Source organism: Lepidochelys kempii, chromosome 11 (assembly GCF_965140265.1).
Source record: "Lepidochelys kempii isolate rLepKem1 chromosome 11, rLepKem1.hap2, whole genome shotgun sequence".
Lineage (NCBI taxonomy): Eukaryota > Metazoa > Chordata > Testudines > Cheloniidae > Lepidochelys > Lepidochelys kempii.
The window spans coordinates 28172177-28192856 of NC_133266.1; the positions used below are offsets into that span (position 1 = coordinate 28172177).

The following is a 20680-nucleotide window of genomic DNA, read 5'->3' on the forward strand; positions in this document are numbered from 1 at the left end:
CATTGTCTTGAGACCCAGAGATAGTGGCTGTTCCTGGGAAATCTGTTGGTGATAGTGTGGTGGATTTTAAAAAAAGCCAGTAGACTGAGCCTGATTTCCAAAGTTGCACCTGCAGAACTGCAGTATTTGTATAAACAAATTGGGTATTTAGTCACACAAGAGGCAAGCTAGATTTTTGCATGTGCTAGCTGTTTGCATGTGCAAATCCCCAACAATGAGGCCAGATAGATGCACAGTTATGAGTTGTGCAGGCAATTATGACAACTAAGCATGCAAGTTAGTACATTTTTTGTGCACCTATATATTCACATGTGCAGTTTTGAAAAATCAGGACTTTCACATCTAGAAGACTTTCTCCATCAAGGGCCCAGTTCCGTATCTTCTGCACACTCACAATTCCTAGTAAAATCAATACATTTTGGGTGTGCAAGAGAAGATTTAGCATCAAACTATTACCAATTATAAATAAGATCAAAGTGCCAGGCCTCAAATATTTCATAGAATATCATAGAATATCAGGGTTGGAAGGGACCCCAGAAGGTCATCTAGTCCAACCCCCAACTATTTGACAGTGCCCCTTCAATAACAGATGTGTATCTCTTTAGTAGGGCATTATATGGGGTTTCCATGAGTAAAGACAGACCTCTCACTTGATTCCCGATGAGATAGACTACCAGCTATTCAGACATACTATGGTTAAGAACTACACAAAGCCCTGGAACATGAGAAACTGAACAAACTGCAAAGCACAGGGAACATTTCCACATTTGAACACAAATAAGATGTCAGATGCAATAGAACTCAATTGTGACAGCTAGGTAGTTAGGGCCTGACTCCCAAACAGTTATACAAGTAGCCCCACTGGCTTCAACTGGGCAGTCATCTAAATACTACTCCTGTGAGTAAGGTTTTGCAAGGTCAGCTGCAGAGAGCCCAATCCCGCATAGTGTTGAGCACCACTGGGAGAAACTGAGTGCCCTGCACTCCAGTGGGAATTCAGAGCACACTGTAACATGCAGGAACAGATGCTCAGTTCCCTTACAGTGCAAACGAAAAATGACAACAAATAAAATGCAGTCTTACTTCCACAGTCGATGTTTTAACGCTACACTGGAAATCCATCACTTTAAAGAATGTAACAGAAAGAGTCTAAAAGATTCTCCCTGACAAGTACAGTAAGCACCCACACCCTTTCTGGAGGACCTGCTGAACTGGCTCAATCCATGAACATGAACTAAAATTGGATTCATGTATTTTTTGTTGCAATTATTCTAATTATTTGGCTTCAAGTCATGTTAAGTTTCATGTTCTTCTCTGTGTTGTGCTACAGTGATGCCTCATTCTCATTTCCAATGAAAACAAGGATTGCTAGAGCTGAATTGCTGTCATTCTGGTTTGTGCAGCTGCAGTGAATAGAAAACATCACAAAGCAATTGGAAATTATTAGTTCTATTGGTTATATATTTCTCTTTTCTATGGAGTTATCATGATTCACCATTTCAGTGTCCTGCACTACAATACAGTATAGTTAAATGAAAGACGTTTTCCATGGCAAACATCCCGAAACTGTTCAGGGCCCAATCCTGCCTTCCTTGCACTCCCACTGGGAGTTTAGCATGTGGAATGAATGCAGGATTAGACCCCAAAACAAGAAAACTCTTTAGATATAAACAAAGAATGAACAAACCATCAAAGATTGGCATTTTATAATTTCCTTCTTTAAAACTGTGTTTACTGAGCACACATCACGTGGAAAAGAAGGCCAGAGCTTCAATCAGACCATGGATGTTAGTTTTTAATCGGGGCAAGCTAGCAGCCAACAATAGAAAAGTGGAAATAGAAGGCAAAGAGTGAATACAGACAGGAGGATGTCACCTAAATTGCTCCTGTGACATCCTTGTCGTGCCAGAAGGAGGAAGATTATTGCTGGAGGATAATTAGTACCCACAGATCTAAAACTAAAACATCTTTGCCAACTCTCACAATTTAGTCACAAGTTGCACAATATTTGGTGTTTTCCTTAAAGCCCCAGCTCCTGGAGTGAAGTAACTACTTGAAAATTTCAGCTTTTTTTTTTTTTAAAGTACATTTCTAGCCCTTATGGTTGCACAGAATAATTTGAAAACATGACCCAATTGTACACAAATAGCTCAGAAACTAGAAGACACATACAAAGAACCCAAAGTGTAATATTAAAATCATCTCTGAGCCAAACTCACGATTTTTTTTTTAGGCCTGACTCGTAATTTTTGAACACCTGGTATTGGCAATAGTGCATAAGTTCAGATCCAAATCCAAACTTCACCCGAAGCTTTGGGGTGTTCAGATGCAGGTCTGACTCAGATGGATAGAAACGATAATTACAGTTTCTATCCAATAAAATGCTACAGTCCTGACCCTGCAATCTAATCTGCACGGGCCCTATGTGGGGCTCTGCACAGACACAAAAGTACCCACCACATAAATGTAAGCACAGCATTAGGGCCTAGCAATGCAAAAAAATAACCCTCAGTGGGATCCGAGTTACTACAGAGAATTCTTTCCTGGGTATCTGGCTGGTGAATCTTGCCCACATGCTCAGGGTTCAGCTGATTCCCATATTTGGGGTTGGGAAGGAATTTTCCTCCAGAGCAGATTGGAAGAGGCCCTGGGGGTTTTTCACCTTCCTCTTAGCATGGGGCAGGGGTCACTTGCTGGAGGATTCTCTGCACCTTGAAGTCTTTAAACCATGATATGAGGACTTCAATAGCTCAGACATAAGTGAGAGGTTTATTGCAGGAGTGGGTGGGTGAGATTCTGTGGCCTGCATTGTGCAGGAGGTCAGACTAGATGATCGTAATGGTCCCTTCTGACCTTAATATATATGGGTCTACAAAATACAAGCTCCAATGCATAAAAATCCACAATTTTTGCCAAGTTAATTTCAATTTCAATTTGCTTCAAAATAAAGTTGCAAGGAAATTCAGACAAAAGTATTTGGGGCTGCTTTAAAAAATGTCTCCAATGATTTATTAAGCTTAGTTTACAACGAAATGGCTCATAGCCTAAAAAAAGAGACTGTTTCTTATGAGAACAACAGGACAAATAACCTTTTGATGTTTTAATTTTAATTTCAAATCCTGCTGCTGTAATGTTCAGTGTTTATGGAAGAAAAATCAGTAAAATATAAAATTATTTTCTCACAAATTATTTTCGGGTCATTTAAGAGAAAATTACATTAAATTATGTCTAATATGTGCTGAACATGCCAGTATCACTAGATATATAAAATAATAAACACTGTCATTTATTTTCATACACAAATAACAAATGTGTCATATCTAAAAAAAACAAACAAAACAAACCCCTGTGTATATTGTATGGAGGCCCTAATATTTCAGGTGCTGCAGTTGGCAGTGCTGAAGTTCCCTGAATACACTAAGCTACCAAGTAGGGTCTTAGAAAACAGCAGAATTCTTCAGTATACATTGTACTGGGGGGGGGGGGCGTGAATTTGCTTCAGGCAAATCTAAATAAAAGGACTCTGCAGTCAGCACTTGATAGAACTGGCTGGATGTGACCCAGGTTATCTCAGGGCACCTAGTAGTCCATCTTCCTGCTTTGTGGCCGAGAGGGACTCTAACAGACAGTATCTCAAAGCCTAGCGGGTTGTCAGCCAGCATTTTCGAGAAATAAATACTCCACAACTAGAAAGAGTTAAATCAGAAATGCTGCCAATTCTTGTGCCCTTACGAGTTTAACCAAGGCGAATCCAAGTCAATGGGAGCCATTCCCTCTTCATTTCCGCTCTCACTCCCTTTACCTTGCCCAAACCCTTGGGAAACAGGGAGCTGCAAGCGCCCTTATCTAAAAGCCCCTCTCAGCCAAATCTCAGTGATGTTTCTGTCCCGAAAACTTCCTTCATGCCTCTTTACGCAAACAAACTCGTTTACCCAAAGGTTTCTAACTACACCTGAGATCTTTTAGATCGCCGGGACTCTGCTGTGTAACCCCCCAGACGCTGTATTTCCATGGGGGCCTGTCTTATAGCAAAACGAATACGGACTAAATGACTAAAACCAAAGCAAGTTAAAGCCGCAGCGCAGACCTGGTTTGCTGGGGGGGGGGGGGGGGGGTTGGGGGAGAGAGAAAAACCGACTTTGAAAAGCCTTGGCTAGACACAAGGGGGTGAAATATCCCACCTTTCCCCGGCCGCCCGGAGCGCTGGGCGCGGCGGGAATCCCTGGGACAGGCATTTCCCCAAAGAAACTCGATTCGCACCCAACGGGCCAGCTAGGAGCCGGCCCGCAGGGGACACTCAGCGGCTAGCCGGGCGGTGCGGTCCCCGTCTCCGCCCCGCCCTGCGGCTCGGCTCGGCTCGCCCCCCGCCGCTCCCCGCGGGCCCGCGCCGTACCTGCCGGAGGATGAAACTGGTGGACGTTGTGCTGCCGTCGGATCGTTTCAAGCGGCTCCGCCGGGTCGCCGTCCCGCGGGACACCTGCACTCGCCGCGGGAGGGGGAGGGGGAGGGGGGGGGGGAGAAAGACAGATCGGGTCACAAGGGCGCGGGGAGCCCGCGGGGAGCCCGCTTCGCCGGGGCAGCGGCCGGTCCAGCCTGGCCAGCGCCGGGAGCGGAGCCGGCCGCGCTGCCCGGACGCACGAAGGGCCGGTGGCTCAGCCCGGAGCTCCGGTAACGGGCCACCCCCTAACCGAAGCCCGCCGGCCCTGCCCGCGCCCGCCCCAGCCCCGCCGGGGATGGAGGGAGCGAGGCTCCAGCCCAGCACCCACCGCAGCCATTGCAGCCCGGCGCCGAGGCGATGCTCCCCGCGCCCAGGCAGCCGCCGGAGCCCGGAGCCGGGAAGGCGGAGAGCGGAGCAAGGGGGAGGCACCTGGAAGACGGGGGGGTGCAGCCCGTCCCCCAGCCCGTTCTTGCCGTAGGAGGGGGGCGGGGGCTTGGACATGGCTAGCGCGGCATCGCCTCTGCCCCGGCTCCAGGCGCGCTGAGCGGGCTGCCGGCCAGCGGGGCGAGCGCTGCCTTCGCCTCTCCCTGCCCACTCGGATCAGGGCTGCCTTGCTGCGCCCGCTCCCGGCAGCCTGCCCTGGGCTGCGTGGGCGGCGGGCGCTCCCATCGCCACGCCTTAAAGCGACAGTGTCTCGTCCCTGGCGCCGGCGCCACGCGCGCGCCCGTGGGGGAGGTGTTGTAGAAGAAGCCAGTGAGTTCTTTTTTGGGGGGGCGAGGACAGGGAAGTTTCCCCTCCCCTTCCCCCTCCGAAACAGGGTGTCCGCTCTCCAGCTGTAAATATCCAGCAACTTCCCAGCCCCTTCCCCCCATTTTCCTGTAGCGGCACCATCATTTCCCAGCCCGCGGTTTACCATGACCTCTTTGTGTGGCGCACGCCCACGCTCCCCAAAAACACACACACTGTAAATTAGGTTCAGCCACCTCCCTGCCCTGGGAAATGTATCTTCTAGCAGAACCCCTGGAGACGATCTTTCTGTGCCTAATACTAGCCTTTCTAAGCAGATTAGCATGCACTAGTGACCTTGCTCTGTCCTTGCCCTAAAGAGCTGTCAGTATATGAATAAGATGAAAGACAATAGGTAAAATAGGTAAAATCACCAGCCAAAAGGAACAAAAGGTACCAGGTTGTTATAATTTGTTATATGATTACCATGTAGCCGTCTTCCCTTAGAGCCACAAACTCAAGCTCTTAATGTATCTAGAAATCTCATAAGTAAGCCAATGCTGCTGCACTCACATACGCATCCCTGTGAAGTGCCACTGAAGTCAATTAGTGGGCAAAGGGTTCACCCTAATGGGTCTCAGTCCAGGGTTGGGGATAAATTACTGCCTGAAGCTATCACTGTCTCTAAGGATTTTTGGCACACTGGGCAGATTGGAAAAGGCATGTGCACACACACACACACCAGTTTAAAAGAAAAATCAAGATTGAGCACTACTGCTTTAAAAGAAGTCAAAGATTTGATGTGATATGTTATTAGACAGGTGGCTTGTACAATAGGGGCTAAATAGTTGTTCTGAATGTGGATCATTTCAATGCACCACAAAAGAGGGGAATAAATGTATATTTATACAGTGCATACACACGCATAAATAATGTTATGGCAAAAGATGGTATTGGTTTGCACGTTAGGGGGTCATTGATAGAGCTGGTCAGGAAACCAAATTTCCCTTGCACAATACATTTTGAATTTTCAGAATTTTTTTCATGCGGAATTAGGATAAAAAGACAACAATTCAGAAATTTTCACAGAACTGAAATCCTGCAATAATTTGTTCTGGAAGCACTGAAATATGTTCTGAAACAAAATATGCTAGGGGCTCACCATTGCTATTAAGTGGTGGGTATTCCTGAAACAGAAGAATCATATCAATTTCAGCCAGGAGCTTTTAAGGCTTTGGGGGTTCCTGGCTCAATAGCAGCTCCCACATGCAGACTGTTTCAGAGATGGTGACCCCAGGGCTTCCAAGCTCCTGGACCTGCTTGTTACCTGGCCTATCTGACTCTCAAAGCCTGGGGAGCCAGCTGCCCAGAGAGTTGGACAACCCAGGTAGCTGGCTCTGGAGGCTGGAAGCTCTGGGGTCCCTGGTCCTCAGAGAGTCTTTCTGGGGCTGCTGGCTATCCTGGAACCACAGACCCTGGATATCGGGATCCCAACTCCAAAGCAGTTCTTCAGGCAGGATGCCAAAGAGCTGGGTGGGCAAGCTGGCAAGAAACCTGGCTGGCACACAAGTTTTGAAACCTATGTTCCATTGGAAGATTTGTCAAAACTGACACATTTCCACTAAATGTTTTGCTTTCAACAAATTGGTATTTTCCCAATGGAAAAACATCGTCAGAAAATTTCTGACTAGTTCCAGTCACCGATGATAGGCATGCAGGATGAAATTCTTAATAGAAAGAGTTGAAGATGTCATGCAGTAACTTCCATCAGAGACTCATTAAGGGACTGGGTATGCACAGTGTGGGCTGTTGGACCTCCCTGAGCTTCCTTTATGTTGCTAAACACAGGAGAGTTAATGGCCAGTCCACCTTTTCCAGACCACGTGGTCAGAGAGAAGCCCTGAACTAGTCTCTGATGGAGACTCTGATAGAGCCTTTTGATCTTACACAGAGATCCTGAAGAAGAGCTCTTCAGGGAGAACCAATCCACTGATATGATTTGCATGCCCTAGCCAGTGAAGTGGCTGCATGCAAACTCTCTCACTCTCTGCTGACCTCTAGCGTCAGTTAAGATTTTATTTAATTTAGGCATTTAGAGTTTTTTGGTTAGCTTTCCTCATTATGTTGCAGAGCAGACTGCTCAAATGCAATTCCTAAGATGTTCATCAGGAGAAAGAGGTGCAGCTGATATGAACCTTCTGTTTTTCCAGACTCTAGAAAGAGCACAGAATTTCTGACACCATAGTGCTCCAGCAAAGTTCAGGCATTAACACTTCAGGCTGATGTAGCCAAAGGTTGGTATGGAGATATGTGGTGGCAGATTATGAAAAGATTTTTAAACATGGATGTATCTCCAACATAAAGAACAGAAAAATCGTATTGAAACCATCAAGTAATTCTGTGTCTCATGCATTTTTAATTGTATCAGCCTTCAGAAAAAAATTAAGTTAATGTTTTATCCACTATATATTTTGTCCAGCTTTTGCACTGCACTTCTTTTAACAGAAGACACATCAACTGGGTGCATTTATATCCAGATTAAAACTATTAAACCAAATGCAGATATGCATCTCAAATGTACCTAATTTTGAGGGATATTTATTTACATAATACTCTGCTCTCAAACTTGATGTCACTTGTTGAAAATTATTTACAACAGAAATAATAAACAGATTTTATTTACAGTAGTGAATCATACAGCATTATATTTTCTACATGAACGATACCTTCTTACATACTGGATCTTCACTGCACTGTGTCACATTCACAGCTTGGTAGGTTGAGGTATGAATGCAGATGCCCAAGGTAGGAACACATCTAGGAGCATAATTTAGCCCACTGACTCTAAAATTGTTTATCTGGAAAGAAAATCTGTCCATGTAAAAATCAATGGTTGTTCGACCTTCTACAGCATCCTCCACCACAGAACATTACTTCACAGGCATGAGGTAAATTAGAGTACTATTAATTTCAATTTACAGAGCATAAAAATAAGGCACAGAGATTAAGTGATTTGTTCAAAATTGCACAGGAAATCTGAGGAAGAGTTGAAAACAGGACCCAGGCTTCCTGCTCCCCATTCCTGTGGCTTTACCTGAAGCACATCACACCTCTGACTGAAGTGAGGAGGGGAGGTGGGTACCTACAAGATGAGTTTGCCACTAGACAAAAAAAAAACAAAAAAAAACCCCACAGCAACCCATAACTGACACCTGCTCCCCGCCCTCTTGCGGAGTACGATTGGGTTTTTCCAGCAAAACCAGTATTGAATGTGTATTCTGACCAGGACTGTGGGGGAGAAGAGAAGGAAAGCAAAGTTCACAGAAGATATGACAGGTACATTTCTCAGAGAACATTAGTAACAGTTTTACTCACATTTACAAATATATTCCTGCCACCTTTCACCCCCTATGGGCAATTTAAAATTTCAGTTTTCTGTAGGAAAACACTATTTTTAACATCTGATACTTGTGGAAAATGGCAAAGGATAGAAGCCAAGGAACATTTAGCAACAGGTAACAGTTTTAAGATATGCCATCTTTTGAACCTAGAGAGTAGGCTTTTATTCAGTAGAGATTACTCCTACATTTAATATGGTTATAGAATGGATTATCTACACTAGTTTTGTTAATTCAGTTTATATTTTGAATAATATCTAGCAGCACATTCACTAACAGAGGAAATATGCCCTTTTTCATTTTCCCCCAATGTATGCCAGGCAAAGGAAGACCCTACAGACATCTGGTAGAAAGCAAGCAGAGACCTAGTATAATCAGATTGATTAATGTCCTTTATGCACACAAATTGCAGATTTTAGAATTCCTTACATGAAATTAGTTAGCCTGGCTTCTTTGTCCAAGATGAATGTGGTGCAAGAAGTGACTAGCATGAATGGTGAAATCTAAATTAGATTTTTAAAACTCAGTTGAATCATCTAAATTGATAATAGTAAGGAAATGTTTCTTTAATTATGAATCTTAACCTATCTCATGGCTTGGCTGACTTCCCACATTAATATACTGTCCAGGAAATCAAGACGCTAGGGAATTGTCCAGATTCACTGTAGTTTATCAGTTTCACATTCTCTCACCTTAGCAGTGTGAGAATGTCTGGATTGAAAAACCATTGACTGACATTTTACAAAGATCCTTTAAACACTTCTTGTGCTGTTAGGTTAAGTGCTTTTTGTTCCAAGGCTTATATCTAGGGCCTAAACTGACCTGACACTATCCCAGGAAAGTTACAAGTGACTCAAGATGATAATGTAAGTAAGTGATTGACAATATATGTTCCAGTGACTTTCAGCTAAAGATGACTCATAGGAACATTCTGTTTTCAGGCATATCAGGCTGGTGAATTACATAGTCCTTTTGTTCCCTGCCTTAGATATGCTACGGGGGTTATTTCCTTATTGTGTGGGCTGGCAACCTCATTTTGGTTAGATGGATATCAATGGTGGTCTAAAGAGAGTTTCTATTACTTATAGAGTACTACTCTTTGCTTTTACTTTTAAGATGTAATAACTGAAATTTTAGAAAAAATGTTATTTTTCTTATGTATAAAACCTAGCACAGTGATTCTCAAACTTTTGTATTGGTGACCCCTTTCACATAGCAAGCCTCTGAGGGCAACCCCTGCAAATTAAAGAGGGATTTTTTTATATTTAAACCCATTATAAATGCTGGAGCGAAGCGGGGTTTGAGATAGAGGCTGACAGCTCACAACCCCCCGACCTAGCAATATTCAATAAAACTGAATATTATAGTTAGGACTACAGTTATTCCTCACCCAAGCATGGATCAACCACCATCATGTAGCGGTATTATGTGTCAAAGGTACTATAGCTAGGTTATATAAGTATGCAAAAAGCCAATGGTGTCACTTGGAAGAGCTACATATTTCTCTAACTTTCAAACAGACAGAGAACTTTCCACTGTTCGTTAAATAAATTTGTTTTATTCACAAAAGGCAATGCAAACATACTGTACGCAAAAGGCCAGTTGGTTACACCAATGGAACAAATCTACTATTAACACTCCAAATTCCGCAAAGACAGTATTTTCTATAAACTGCAGTCCCCTTCTCCCTCCACCCAATAATCTTACTTTAGATAAGCATTTAAACTCTTCAGTTTAAATCTAGACAAAGAGGCAGTTGGAGCCTAACCTGCAAAATGAGTTTACAGAATGCATTCAATCACACAGCACTATGGGAGCAGCTCACCAGGCAGGATAAAAGTTGTCACAGTTCCACTGATTTCAATGATGCTATGAAAATTTACACTAGCTGAGGATCTGCCCCTTCTTATTTCCTTTTCTTCTTCCCTTCATCTATTCAATCTTTACTAAAAAGATCAAAATAATTTTGATCAGTTTCATGTATAATTTACCTACTGTAAGCGTAGAAAATATCCTAAAAAGACATTCAATAAATTTATAGGTACCAAACCTGCTCATATTTAATATTGTGGTGTATTTCTTCTTAGAAAAGATGCATAGATGTAAGTACGGAAAAAAGCTCTTATAGGAAAACAGTTACAATAATAGAATAGAGCTGCATTTATAGCCGCCTGCACCAGCTTTCTTCTCAAAATGACTACTTTTCATTGAGTTGTACTACTCCAAAGGACAGCAGCTATGAACATGAAAGTCCACTCATCAAAACAAAATGAACACAGAACATGTTTTAATCTTTAACAATTACCTTAATTACCAATTTTATTTTGGAATACTGGAATTTCTAAAAACAAAGATTTATTAAATAGACAAGGTGCTTGTCAACTCAAAAGTATCTGAAATTTTAAAATCCTTTAAAACATTCTCTGCATGGTGATATTACAGATAATTTATGTCCTCACATATTGTTCAAGTGAAAAAGTGACATTTTTACACAAGTTTTTTTTAGCAGGTAGCAAACAACTCAAAGTAGAATAAAGTTTACGCAATTTGTATTTGACACCCATGGAACAAAGTTAAATACAATAATAAAATTCTCATTTTGAAGTTGCAGAAACTTGTATTTTATATGAAAAAGCAGAAGTTATCTACTATTTACTCCCAATATAAGACAGCAGGTATAAACCTAATGTAGAAATCTGAAGTTAAACAGTTCCTTTGTCAGCATATTTAGTTACAATCAGGCCTTAAAAATAAATATGATAAAGTATAGAAGAATGAAGAGATAAAACTGATCCTATTAACACCAAAACCCTCTAAATACAATTTTAATAACAATCAAATATTTTACACTATCTACAACTTTCAGAAATGCCTATGATTTGGATTACAAGAGATTATAGGATGCCAAATCCTGCAATATAAAGTGTCATGGGTTTTTGTTTTGTTTTTAAGAGTGTGTATATATATGCATGTGTATAAAATCTCAGACACAAATGGGCATATACACTATTCATACTTCATATATTATAAAGAACAAAATATCGAACACTTTAATCTAACTCCGAGCCAACTCTATTAATCCCAAATTAAGATATTGGGTAATATTTATATTGTCAAAAACTTTGAATCCAATAAAAACTTTCCTTATATTTCAATGACAAACATGAAAGAACCTATATTAATGTTAACGGGGTTTAATTTGATTAACTATTTGGAATAAAATAAATCCTTGCATAAAATTTTCTAATAGCAAGAATTTTCCACAAGAATTTTGAAATCAATTTTCTTGGTTCTTTCCCCTCCTTCCCCCCCACAAAGAACACAAGGAATACATTATCAAAATATTTTAAAGGCGTCAGATTAAAGCACTTTACATTTATACTGAACAGCTTCACCTGGAAGGATAATGCCAAATTAAAACACTGGAGAGGAAAATCTACAGCTCCAGTTACACAAACTTGAGTATCAAATGATCAGGTACTGAATACCTTATTGTTCCAACATGAAGCTGCATCTGAACAAGATCATACTAAATAATGTATTTAGTAACAGTAAGACAAATGGAGGTGGCATTGAACAGATGGTGAGTTTTATTTTGGGAGAACACAAGGAAGATCTACCATGTAACAAGGTCTCATCCGGTAGAAAACAATGTACATCAAACACTTGTTTGTGGACAGGCTTTCAGATTTCCATGCATTTAACCAAGATATTTTGTTTATCAAAGTTATTTATATCCATTATTCTTCCCAATCTAAATGTCAGCCATTCATAACAAAATTAAAAATATGTATAAATATAATCATATTAAGAAGCCAAGTAGGTAAGCCAAGTAGGAGAGTGATGTGCAAATTTCCAGAAGTTAAAATAATAAAAAGGAAAGAAATCCCATATTCTTGGAAGATTATCCAGCTCTTGTAGTTCATTTACTCTATTACAAAAAACACCCATAACAATTAAAGTGTCAGGAAAAGTCTCCAGATCTTGTTTCTTTTCCACTGAATGCTACAGGTCCTCATGCATGAGGTGATTCCTTTTTTAAAGGCATGCTTGTCATTTTCAGTGTGTATCCATTCCTTATGTCCAAAGAGGAAAACAGTCCCACTAACCAAACACCTTTGCTCTGGATCCACAGTGGTATAAGTATACACTCTCAAATATATTCATCTAGACAAGTGAATGGTGACAGTGAGAGGAAAGCCTAAAGAAGACGAGAGCTTTGTGGTCCATAAAGGTAACTTGTGCTCTTGGAGCTCACCTCCACCATTTTCAGAGCAAACAAGGCAGACTCCCACAGGCCTCTGATAAACAGCACTCCTGAGCCTCTCTCTAACCAAAGGGAATGAGACAGCTCTCCCACCCTTAAACAAATATGAAGACAGATTTTACAAATTGCCAGCTAAGTAACCTGCAACCTCAGAGCACCCGTTAGTTTGCAGCATCCTCTACCCACCTTTGGAAAGGAAAGATGCTGGGAGTGCCACCCCTTGTGGAGAAAAAGAAAGAGAGCTCCCTAGCTCCCAACCCCCTCCCCCTACACCACCACCACCACCAATTCCTTGCAAGGGAAACAGAAGACCCCCTTGGAACTCCAAATCAAGTCTGGCAACACTGCAAAAAAAATAACCTCTAGAATTTTCATATTGTTGTATTTACATGGTCCTCATTGCCAGAATATCAAGGAATAGTCTCCCTCTCCATTCACACTTGTTTTATCATGCAATTGTTCTATTAGGTAATGCATCTCATAAAACAGAACTGCTTATGGTATAACAAACAGACCTATAATTTGTCTAAACCACGGGGGTTTGTTGGAAGAAATACTACTGAAGTGAAAAGATTCTCTAAAGCAGTGTAATGGAAAAGACTACAAAAAGAACAGATAAAGCAACATAACTAGATTTTAAAGCACCCTCTCAAGTTTCCAGAAAAAAAAGGAAAGGATTCTCTTATTTGAGTTTAGATTTGAGAATAATACTCCACGAGATTGAAAGTTTTAGCTGATGGAGGCTGCTTAAGTGGGGATTGAAATCATTTATGATTTTTTTTAAAAATCATTAGCTCAAACTGTCTTTAGAAAGATTCTGAACTGTCAAACTTGAAGTACATTTAACTCTGAAATAATTGCTTAGCTTTATAATGCAGCAAATTGAGTTGTTCATTTTAATCAAGGGAAAGTGTACTTGTATACCAATGACAAGCTATTTAAATCATGAGGATCACCAACATTTATAAATGCCTTTAGGAATATGAGCTTGGTTTATTTTCAAAGGAGAGGCTGTGGATGGTAATTTGTTTGTTGCTGTGGAACTGAATGAGGTGGAAGTGCCACAGGATAGCCTGCTCCTTGAGGCAAATTAGATGTAGAGTTCTGGTAAGCTGACATATCCACAGACATTCCCATATGTTGGGTGTAAGCAGCTGTACTTGTTGCTGACTGAAGGCCAGAGTTCTGGTTCATGTATCCAGAGTTTGACACAGAATCTGGTCCAGGACTGCAACAGAAAAAAAATCATTTTAAAACAGTGACAGTTATGATTACCAAGTTCATTTGCGTATCACACGATATGCCATTTCAAAACTGATTTGATTTTGCACATTTCTGAAGTAAAAAAATAGAACAAAAAATTTTACTGACACTTACCCACCTCTGGACTTTTAGTGCTTACGAATCTGGGGGAAATCAAATTGTATATTAAAGTCTTGCTGAAGTGTTACCTTAAATATGAAGCTTGAGCAGGCTGAGTTGCTCCTGAAGAATTTATAGTTTGAGGCAGGGACCTCAGTTGGCCCATCTGTTCAGGTCCTAGACCGTAGCCTTGGGGAAGAGTGACTTGATGCATACCCTGAACCATGTAGTTCCCACCATGTGGTTGTACAGAATATGGCTGTAAATGAAACAGAACACACACCATGCATCAACTTGGCTGAACTGAACAGTGATATATATATAATGCAAGAGTACAATCCTCAGGTTCTGTTATATGTGTAGAGCCCTATGAAGCAGAAAATGGCACACTAAAGCCTGGAGAACAGGATTGCTCAGGAAGTCCACTTATTTGACTATCTCATCTCGAAGAATGAAACTCTCTCCGCTTCCCCCATCTCCCAAGCATGTGTGTGGATGGGAATTTAACAGAAGATACACAGATACTGTGGATCACAAACTTTGTTAGAGGAAGATTAGCTGATGTTCATTTGAAGACATTTCTAGCTGCAGTAAGGTATGCAGCTCCCTCAGGTGATAAAAGCACTGCCTACATTCATTCACACTGCCTCATTTTTCTAACTATTCCATCCTTAATTTGCACTATTGCCATTTCAAATCACACTGTAGGCAAATGTTTTCAGCAGGAGGATTTGGTGGTGATTTTTAACCTGTACCTCCCTTGTATATACACTCTAAGTGACTTTGTAAGTTAGTACATTTCATAAGCTAGGAGATAAATAAACGTACGCGACAGGAAAAAAGTTAACCTTGCTATAAATCTTATATTATGTCAAGAAATGCAGAAATTAACACTAAGGAGGCATAATTCACACTTGATAAAGGAGAAACAGAAGTTGAGACCCCGTTTATCAGGTTATTTGTACTGGTGAAATGTTGCATCTTAAAGACATACTTAAATGAGCAGAACATTTCCACGGTGTATTAAATGGCATGTATCCTATGTAAATAACTGATTTTTCTTGAAGTCTTTACAATTCAAGCCACAGGCAGGGTAAGCCAATACAGCATACACACACATCAAATATGAATATTGCACACACTGGTTTTGGATTTGGAATGAAGTATACATACATAGATGGAAATACATAACTTTGTGCAATACAGCTGTGCTTAGCACCATTTTGCTGTTTTTTCCACATCAGAAAGCACTATCTCAGAAGAGATCAGCAATATTAAAAACTCCAGCTGTCTCATGTCCAAAATTTCTTTTCTCCCCCTAATGAATTTTTCATCATTTTCCAGAGCTCAAAGCACAGTATAATGGCTAAGTGCATCTTCTTTGATGTGGCAGTTACTATGGTAACTATTCTTTTCACATTGAACAATTAACATTCATTTAAAACCCACCTAAAATATGCAGGCACGTTCTACTTTTTCTTTCTAAGTGTCTCCTTTAAATACGTCTTGCCTTTTCTCCTTTTTTGCTTTCATAAATGAACATATGTTGGGTACATAAGAGTTCATTCTGAATCCAATATTGGACTTATTTAACCCACTAATGCACAAGGTGTTTGTTATTTAAAAGGGGGGGAAAAACCCACCAGATAGTGATACACCCAAAGTGATATATCCAAAGAAGAATGAGTATATCTGGAAGAAGTGCATTGCCCTCATGATGCAACCATATTAGAAAGTTCAATCATGTCCCTGAAAATAAATAGAGTAACATTTTCTTTTGGGATTAAGGAAGGACATATGACTCAGTAAATCTATCCCTCTGTGAAACACAGGAGTATAAAAAAATGTTTTGTTGAGTGAGTCACTGAGAAAACTAGTTAACTGGGTTGTTAAACTTCAACATTCAGAATACAACATCCTTCTACTAACTATACAGCAAAGATTAACAATTGCATTTTAGTGCTAGAAGATACCTATTTTGTTCTAGTACATTTTATTCTACAGGATTTAATGATCATGAGGAAACATCGAATTGTTTAGAAGCTAGCAATAAAGCCTGTTCTCCTTTATGCTTTGTTATCACCCTTTAAAAAGAAGATGCATATTAGGAAAGCCTCTGTTTTCTGAAAAGGGTACTGACCTGCACTGGAACACCAGCTGATGTGGGTGGATAATTTGCTGGAGGATGGAGCTTTGAATAGGCTGAATACATAGGCGCTTCATTCATCAGTTTATTATAGAGTTCCAAGGCTTCTAGAACTTTCACATTCAATTCAGATAATTCTGAATGTTTCCTGATTAAAAAACAAACAATTTACTCAAAACTCCTTCAGAGTTACTTATACCTTTGGGTATTTTGCAACAGTTAAACTAAGAAGGTCTTTAAGCACAGTCTTAACTAAATATGAAAAAAAAAAAAAAAGACATTTATTTGTCTTTTTAAAATGTCCAGCTCCATTCCGGTTATCATACTGATGAACCTTGGGAAAGTACGCAAGAGAAGAGGTTGGGGATTCTTCTTATAGTCAAATTGAAAAAAACAACTCTGTCACTCTCTCTTTGCTATCTTCTTTTACCCATTTATCATCAAGTCTCCTCAAAGGTCTAGGAGAAATCACTGCATTTGAGTATGTTCCCTTATAGATAACAGTCATCAGCAAATTGAAAGTTAGGCTCATAAAATTTTAGACATACTGCTACTGCTGTCAATGAAAAAACTGCAACTGTACATTCTTCCCTATTTAGATTGGAAGCTCTTTAGGGCAGGAACTGCATCTTGTTTATTTATTTATACAGAACCCAAACACAACAGGGTCCAGATCTTGTTTGGGGCCTTTAAGGCCCCACTAAAATGAAAATCAAACTAAATATTAAGAAGTTAAAACAATAAAGAGTGAGCTTGTAATTTTATATTCTATATTTTTTATTTTAGGTAGGTGAAAAAGGGGACAGGTATAGTAAAATGTGGTAATCCCATGCCCAGTCTAAGACCCTGACAAATAAAGGTGAAGCATATGTAACAGCGTTGTACTTCTTGTTTGAAAACACAAGAAAGAGACCGGCTCACCTATCAATCTCCTCTAGTTTTTCATCTATCATAGGACCCATCTGTTGACAGATGTCTGTGAAGACAAAAGTGTAATATATTGTACAATTAAAACTTTAACCCTAGTCAGGGGTAAGAATATATTTTAGCCGAGTACAGCCATATTAATGGAAAGATTATAATATTTGTCTACTACCTAGTCTTTTTTTAAATTTTGCTCTTAATTTTAAATATCATCATTAAAGAAACCAATAATTTTCCAGTTATTTCAAAAGGAGGAGGGAAAGCAAGAATTAGTTTGCTATATAACTAAAACTACTGCCTACAAACAGCATTGAAATTTCACCAAATTTCTCAAATAATCCTCTCAAAACTGCTTCATCTACATCTAATGAAAATCAATTACTTTAGAGCTACAGCACAGCATACCACCAGCAATGAGACTGCATTTTGCATGACGTTTAGGAATTCATGCAGTGACAGAGATTTAAAAATCACTAAATATATTGTCAAGAAAAGGATTACAATGTAAAATACACCCTCCATTACTAAGTGTACACTGTCCATTAAGGAAGGGATATTTAATAAAACAGAAAATATAATGCCACTATATAAACCCATGGTATGCCCACACCTTAAATACTGCATGCAATTTTGGTCGCTCCATCTCAAAAAGATAGATTAGAATTGGAAAAGGTACCGAGAAGGCCAATAAAAATTGATTAGGGCTATGGAACAACTTCCATAGGAGGAGAGATTAAAAAGACGAGGACTGTTCAGATTAGAAAAGACAACAAAAGGGGGATATGATAGAGGTCTATAAAATCATGAATAGCATGGAGAAAGTGACTAAGGACGTGTTATTTACCCCTTCACAAAACACACAAACCAGGGGTCACCCATGAAATGAATAGGCAGCAGATTTAAAACAAAAATAAGGACGTACGTCTTCACAAAATACACAGTCAACTTGTGAAACTCATTGTCAGGGGGATGCTGTAAAGGCCAAAAGTATAACTGTATTCAAAAAGAATTAGGTAAGTTCATAGAGGATGGGTCCATTAGGGGCTATTAGCCAAGATGGTCAGGGATACAACCCCATGCTCTGGCTGTCCCTAAACCTCTGACTGCCAGATGCTGGGATTGCATGACAGGGAATAAATCACTTGATAAATCCCGTCATGTTAATTCCCTCTGAAGCATCTAGCACTGGCCATTGTCAGAAGACAAGAGACTGGGCTAGACAGATCACTGGTGTAACCCAGTATAGCCATTCTGATGTTCTTTTTTTACAGCGATATAGTATTTTAAAACATCTATCCAATTATAGTTCACCCAGTCTCAAGAAATAGATTTAGTTGGTTATATTCTCCCTCATCCTCTTAGCATAATTTCTCTAAGAACAGAAATGGCATTAATTTTTTCCTTCCTAGCACACACAAAACAGGTATTTTGATTAGTTTAGGGAGGTATTTTTTATAATGTGTACATGAACATGTTCATATGAGATACTCCAAGGGAAGCTCTTGACAGAGAGCAAACATTTTCATATAGCGCAACAGGATTTGAGAATATCAAACGCTATTACCAGTTTCTTTACCCAGAGTCACTTATTCCTCCGGGACAAATAGCTCCACCTCAAGCAGAGTTCTGACAGCACCATGGGTCATTCAAAGTGATGTTTTCAGTGCCCTAACTTTCAGAGGCTGAGTAAGTCAATTATGCAATATATAACAAGAATTCTATTTAACTAACAATTGCAGATTTTGGTCCCAACCATATACTAGCCTAATACCACCCAAGACCCAAGCCCAACATACCTATTGGAGCCTTCTATCAGTACAGACCAAGAGTACTTTACATTTAAAGCTCAGAGACCTCTCAAGTAAAATGAGAGAAACAAAAAAACCTATGCTTTTGTTCTTAGCTGTAGAATGACATACTAAAGTTAGCATGTTTAGTAATACTCATAAGAATACTGATAAGAATACCTTCTAAGTCTAGAAGGTCTGGTGAATCAGGCTTTGAATCTGTAGGATCTATACTCTGAAGTACCTGCAGCGCTCTATCCATTTTATCCTGAATGACAGATAAAAGATTTTTAAAATGTAGTTATCTCTAAAACATAGCACAGAGTTCTCTAGTTTTCATTTGAAAATGGAAAAATGCCTCTCTTATAAAGAGATCTAAACAAGGTTTTTCTCCACTGTCTATTTTCACCAGTCAGCACAGAAAGAGGTTGTGATAGCAGAGAAGTCATCCCAGCACACCTCTTTCAGTCAGGTGCAGTGCTGCAGCTTGGCTCTACTTGAGTTTCCCTTCACCTGGGTTATAAGCAAGTCCGGACAGACCTTTTTACTGAAGAACATCCGCTTCCAAGAGTCTCATTTATTAATGACAGTCAGAAGCGAAAGGCAGACCTTACTCAGATGCACCTGGGGACAGACATTCATCATCTTGGGCTCAGTCCAACTACTTTTTCCTTCAGGAGATATTTCTTTCTTGTACCTGGAAACAATCTCTTTTTGAAACCCCTCCCAGCTCCTTCTATAAGAGCTTCTCTTTTCTATAGCTCAGTCTCTTTTCACTCCTTCCTTAATGAGCTTCCCTCTTCTCTCCGCTCATTCCCAATTGGTTGGTGGGAAAGGGGAGCCTTGCCCTGCCCTCTTTGCAAGGCTCCTAGCCCCAGACCCCTAAAGGTACAATGACAGGATTTCCTCCCCAGCACCACTAAAATCCTGGGACTGCTTTCTCTCTACCCATATCCCCCTTAGGTCCTTATATCTATTGCTTTCAAACCTTAAAGGGCTACTACTGCCCTTCAGTGGCAGACTACTCCATAACAGATGTACAGACTAATATTTTCATAAAACTTGTACAAAACACTTAACTCCACATTTTGTATTCATTAAAAATGTCTGCTTCCAGAACAAGATATTAAAAGGTACTAGTGGACTCAAGAGTGTTTAAGGCTAGACTGGCAATGCTTAAAGAGTATTGGAGATCTAAGCAGCCAAAAGCCAACCTTTCACACATCCTCTATACCTGTCAACAAATGCGTGTGTTCTGGAATGCTATATTCAGTGCTTTCCCAAAAGAGTTATTTTAAGAAAATGGAAATCTGCAATTCCTCCCTCATACACAGACTGGCTGAGTGAGATCTCTACTACTGCATTAGTGAAAAAACGGACTCAAACAGAAGTGTGTGGAAAAAATACAAGGAAGTCTAGTCACACATGAAACTATTGCATACCTTTGCAGTTCAGTATATATTAGTTCCCTATACTTGTGGACTACATTCTCACTGTATCTATTTAATCACTTCAATTATTAATGCCCTACATGACCTTTATAGGTACAGGTGTCCATCCTCCCCCACCCCCATGGTTTTGTAGTGCACACTGAACTTTATTATTTATATGCTATTTTCACTGTGTGTATGT

At 40.2% G+C, this 20680-nt stretch overlaps 2 protein-coding genes across 8 annotated transcripts in view; both read right to left on the reverse strand.

Annotated features, from left to right (window-relative positions):
- Positions 1–5092, reverse strand: part of CACNB4 (calcium voltage-gated channel auxiliary subunit beta 4) — a 189307-nt gene extending 184215 nt beyond the window's left edge. For 3 of the 5 annotated variants that reach the window (XR_012154249.1, XM_073305465.1, XM_073305470.1), the window contains exons 1-2: positions 4868–5092; positions 4394–4477 (exon numbers count right to left, since the gene is read on the reverse strand). Coding sequence is in view for 4 of the 5 variants with exons in the window: in XM_073305465.1 (XP_073161566.1) it covers positions 4394–4477; positions 4868–4939 (156 nt within the window). In the remaining variant the exon portion in view is untranslated. Of the gene's footprint in view, positions 1–4181; positions 4274–4393; positions 4478–4766 lie in introns of those variants that run through there. The other 2 variants (XM_073305466.1, XM_073305468.1) reach the window with 2 other exon arrangements.
- A 4999-nt stretch (positions 5093–10091) lies between these two features.
- The window catches only part of STAM2 (signal transducing adaptor molecule 2), a 33934-nt gene continuing 23345 nt past the window's right edge, over positions 10092–20680 (reverse strand). For all 3 annotated transcript variants that reach the window (XM_073305472.1, XM_073305471.1, XM_073305473.1), the window contains exons 10-14: positions 19229–19316; positions 17259–17313; positions 16332–16485; positions 14281–14450; positions 10092–14057 (exon numbers count right to left, since the gene is read on the reverse strand). In XM_073305472.1, the coding sequence (XP_073161573.1) occupies positions 13829–14057; positions 14281–14450; positions 16332–16485; positions 17259–17313; positions 19229–19316 (696 nt within the window). In that variant the 3' untranslated portion in view covers positions 10092–13828. The remainder of the gene's footprint in view (positions 14058–14280; positions 14451–16331; positions 16486–17258; positions 17314–19228; positions 19317–20680) is intronic.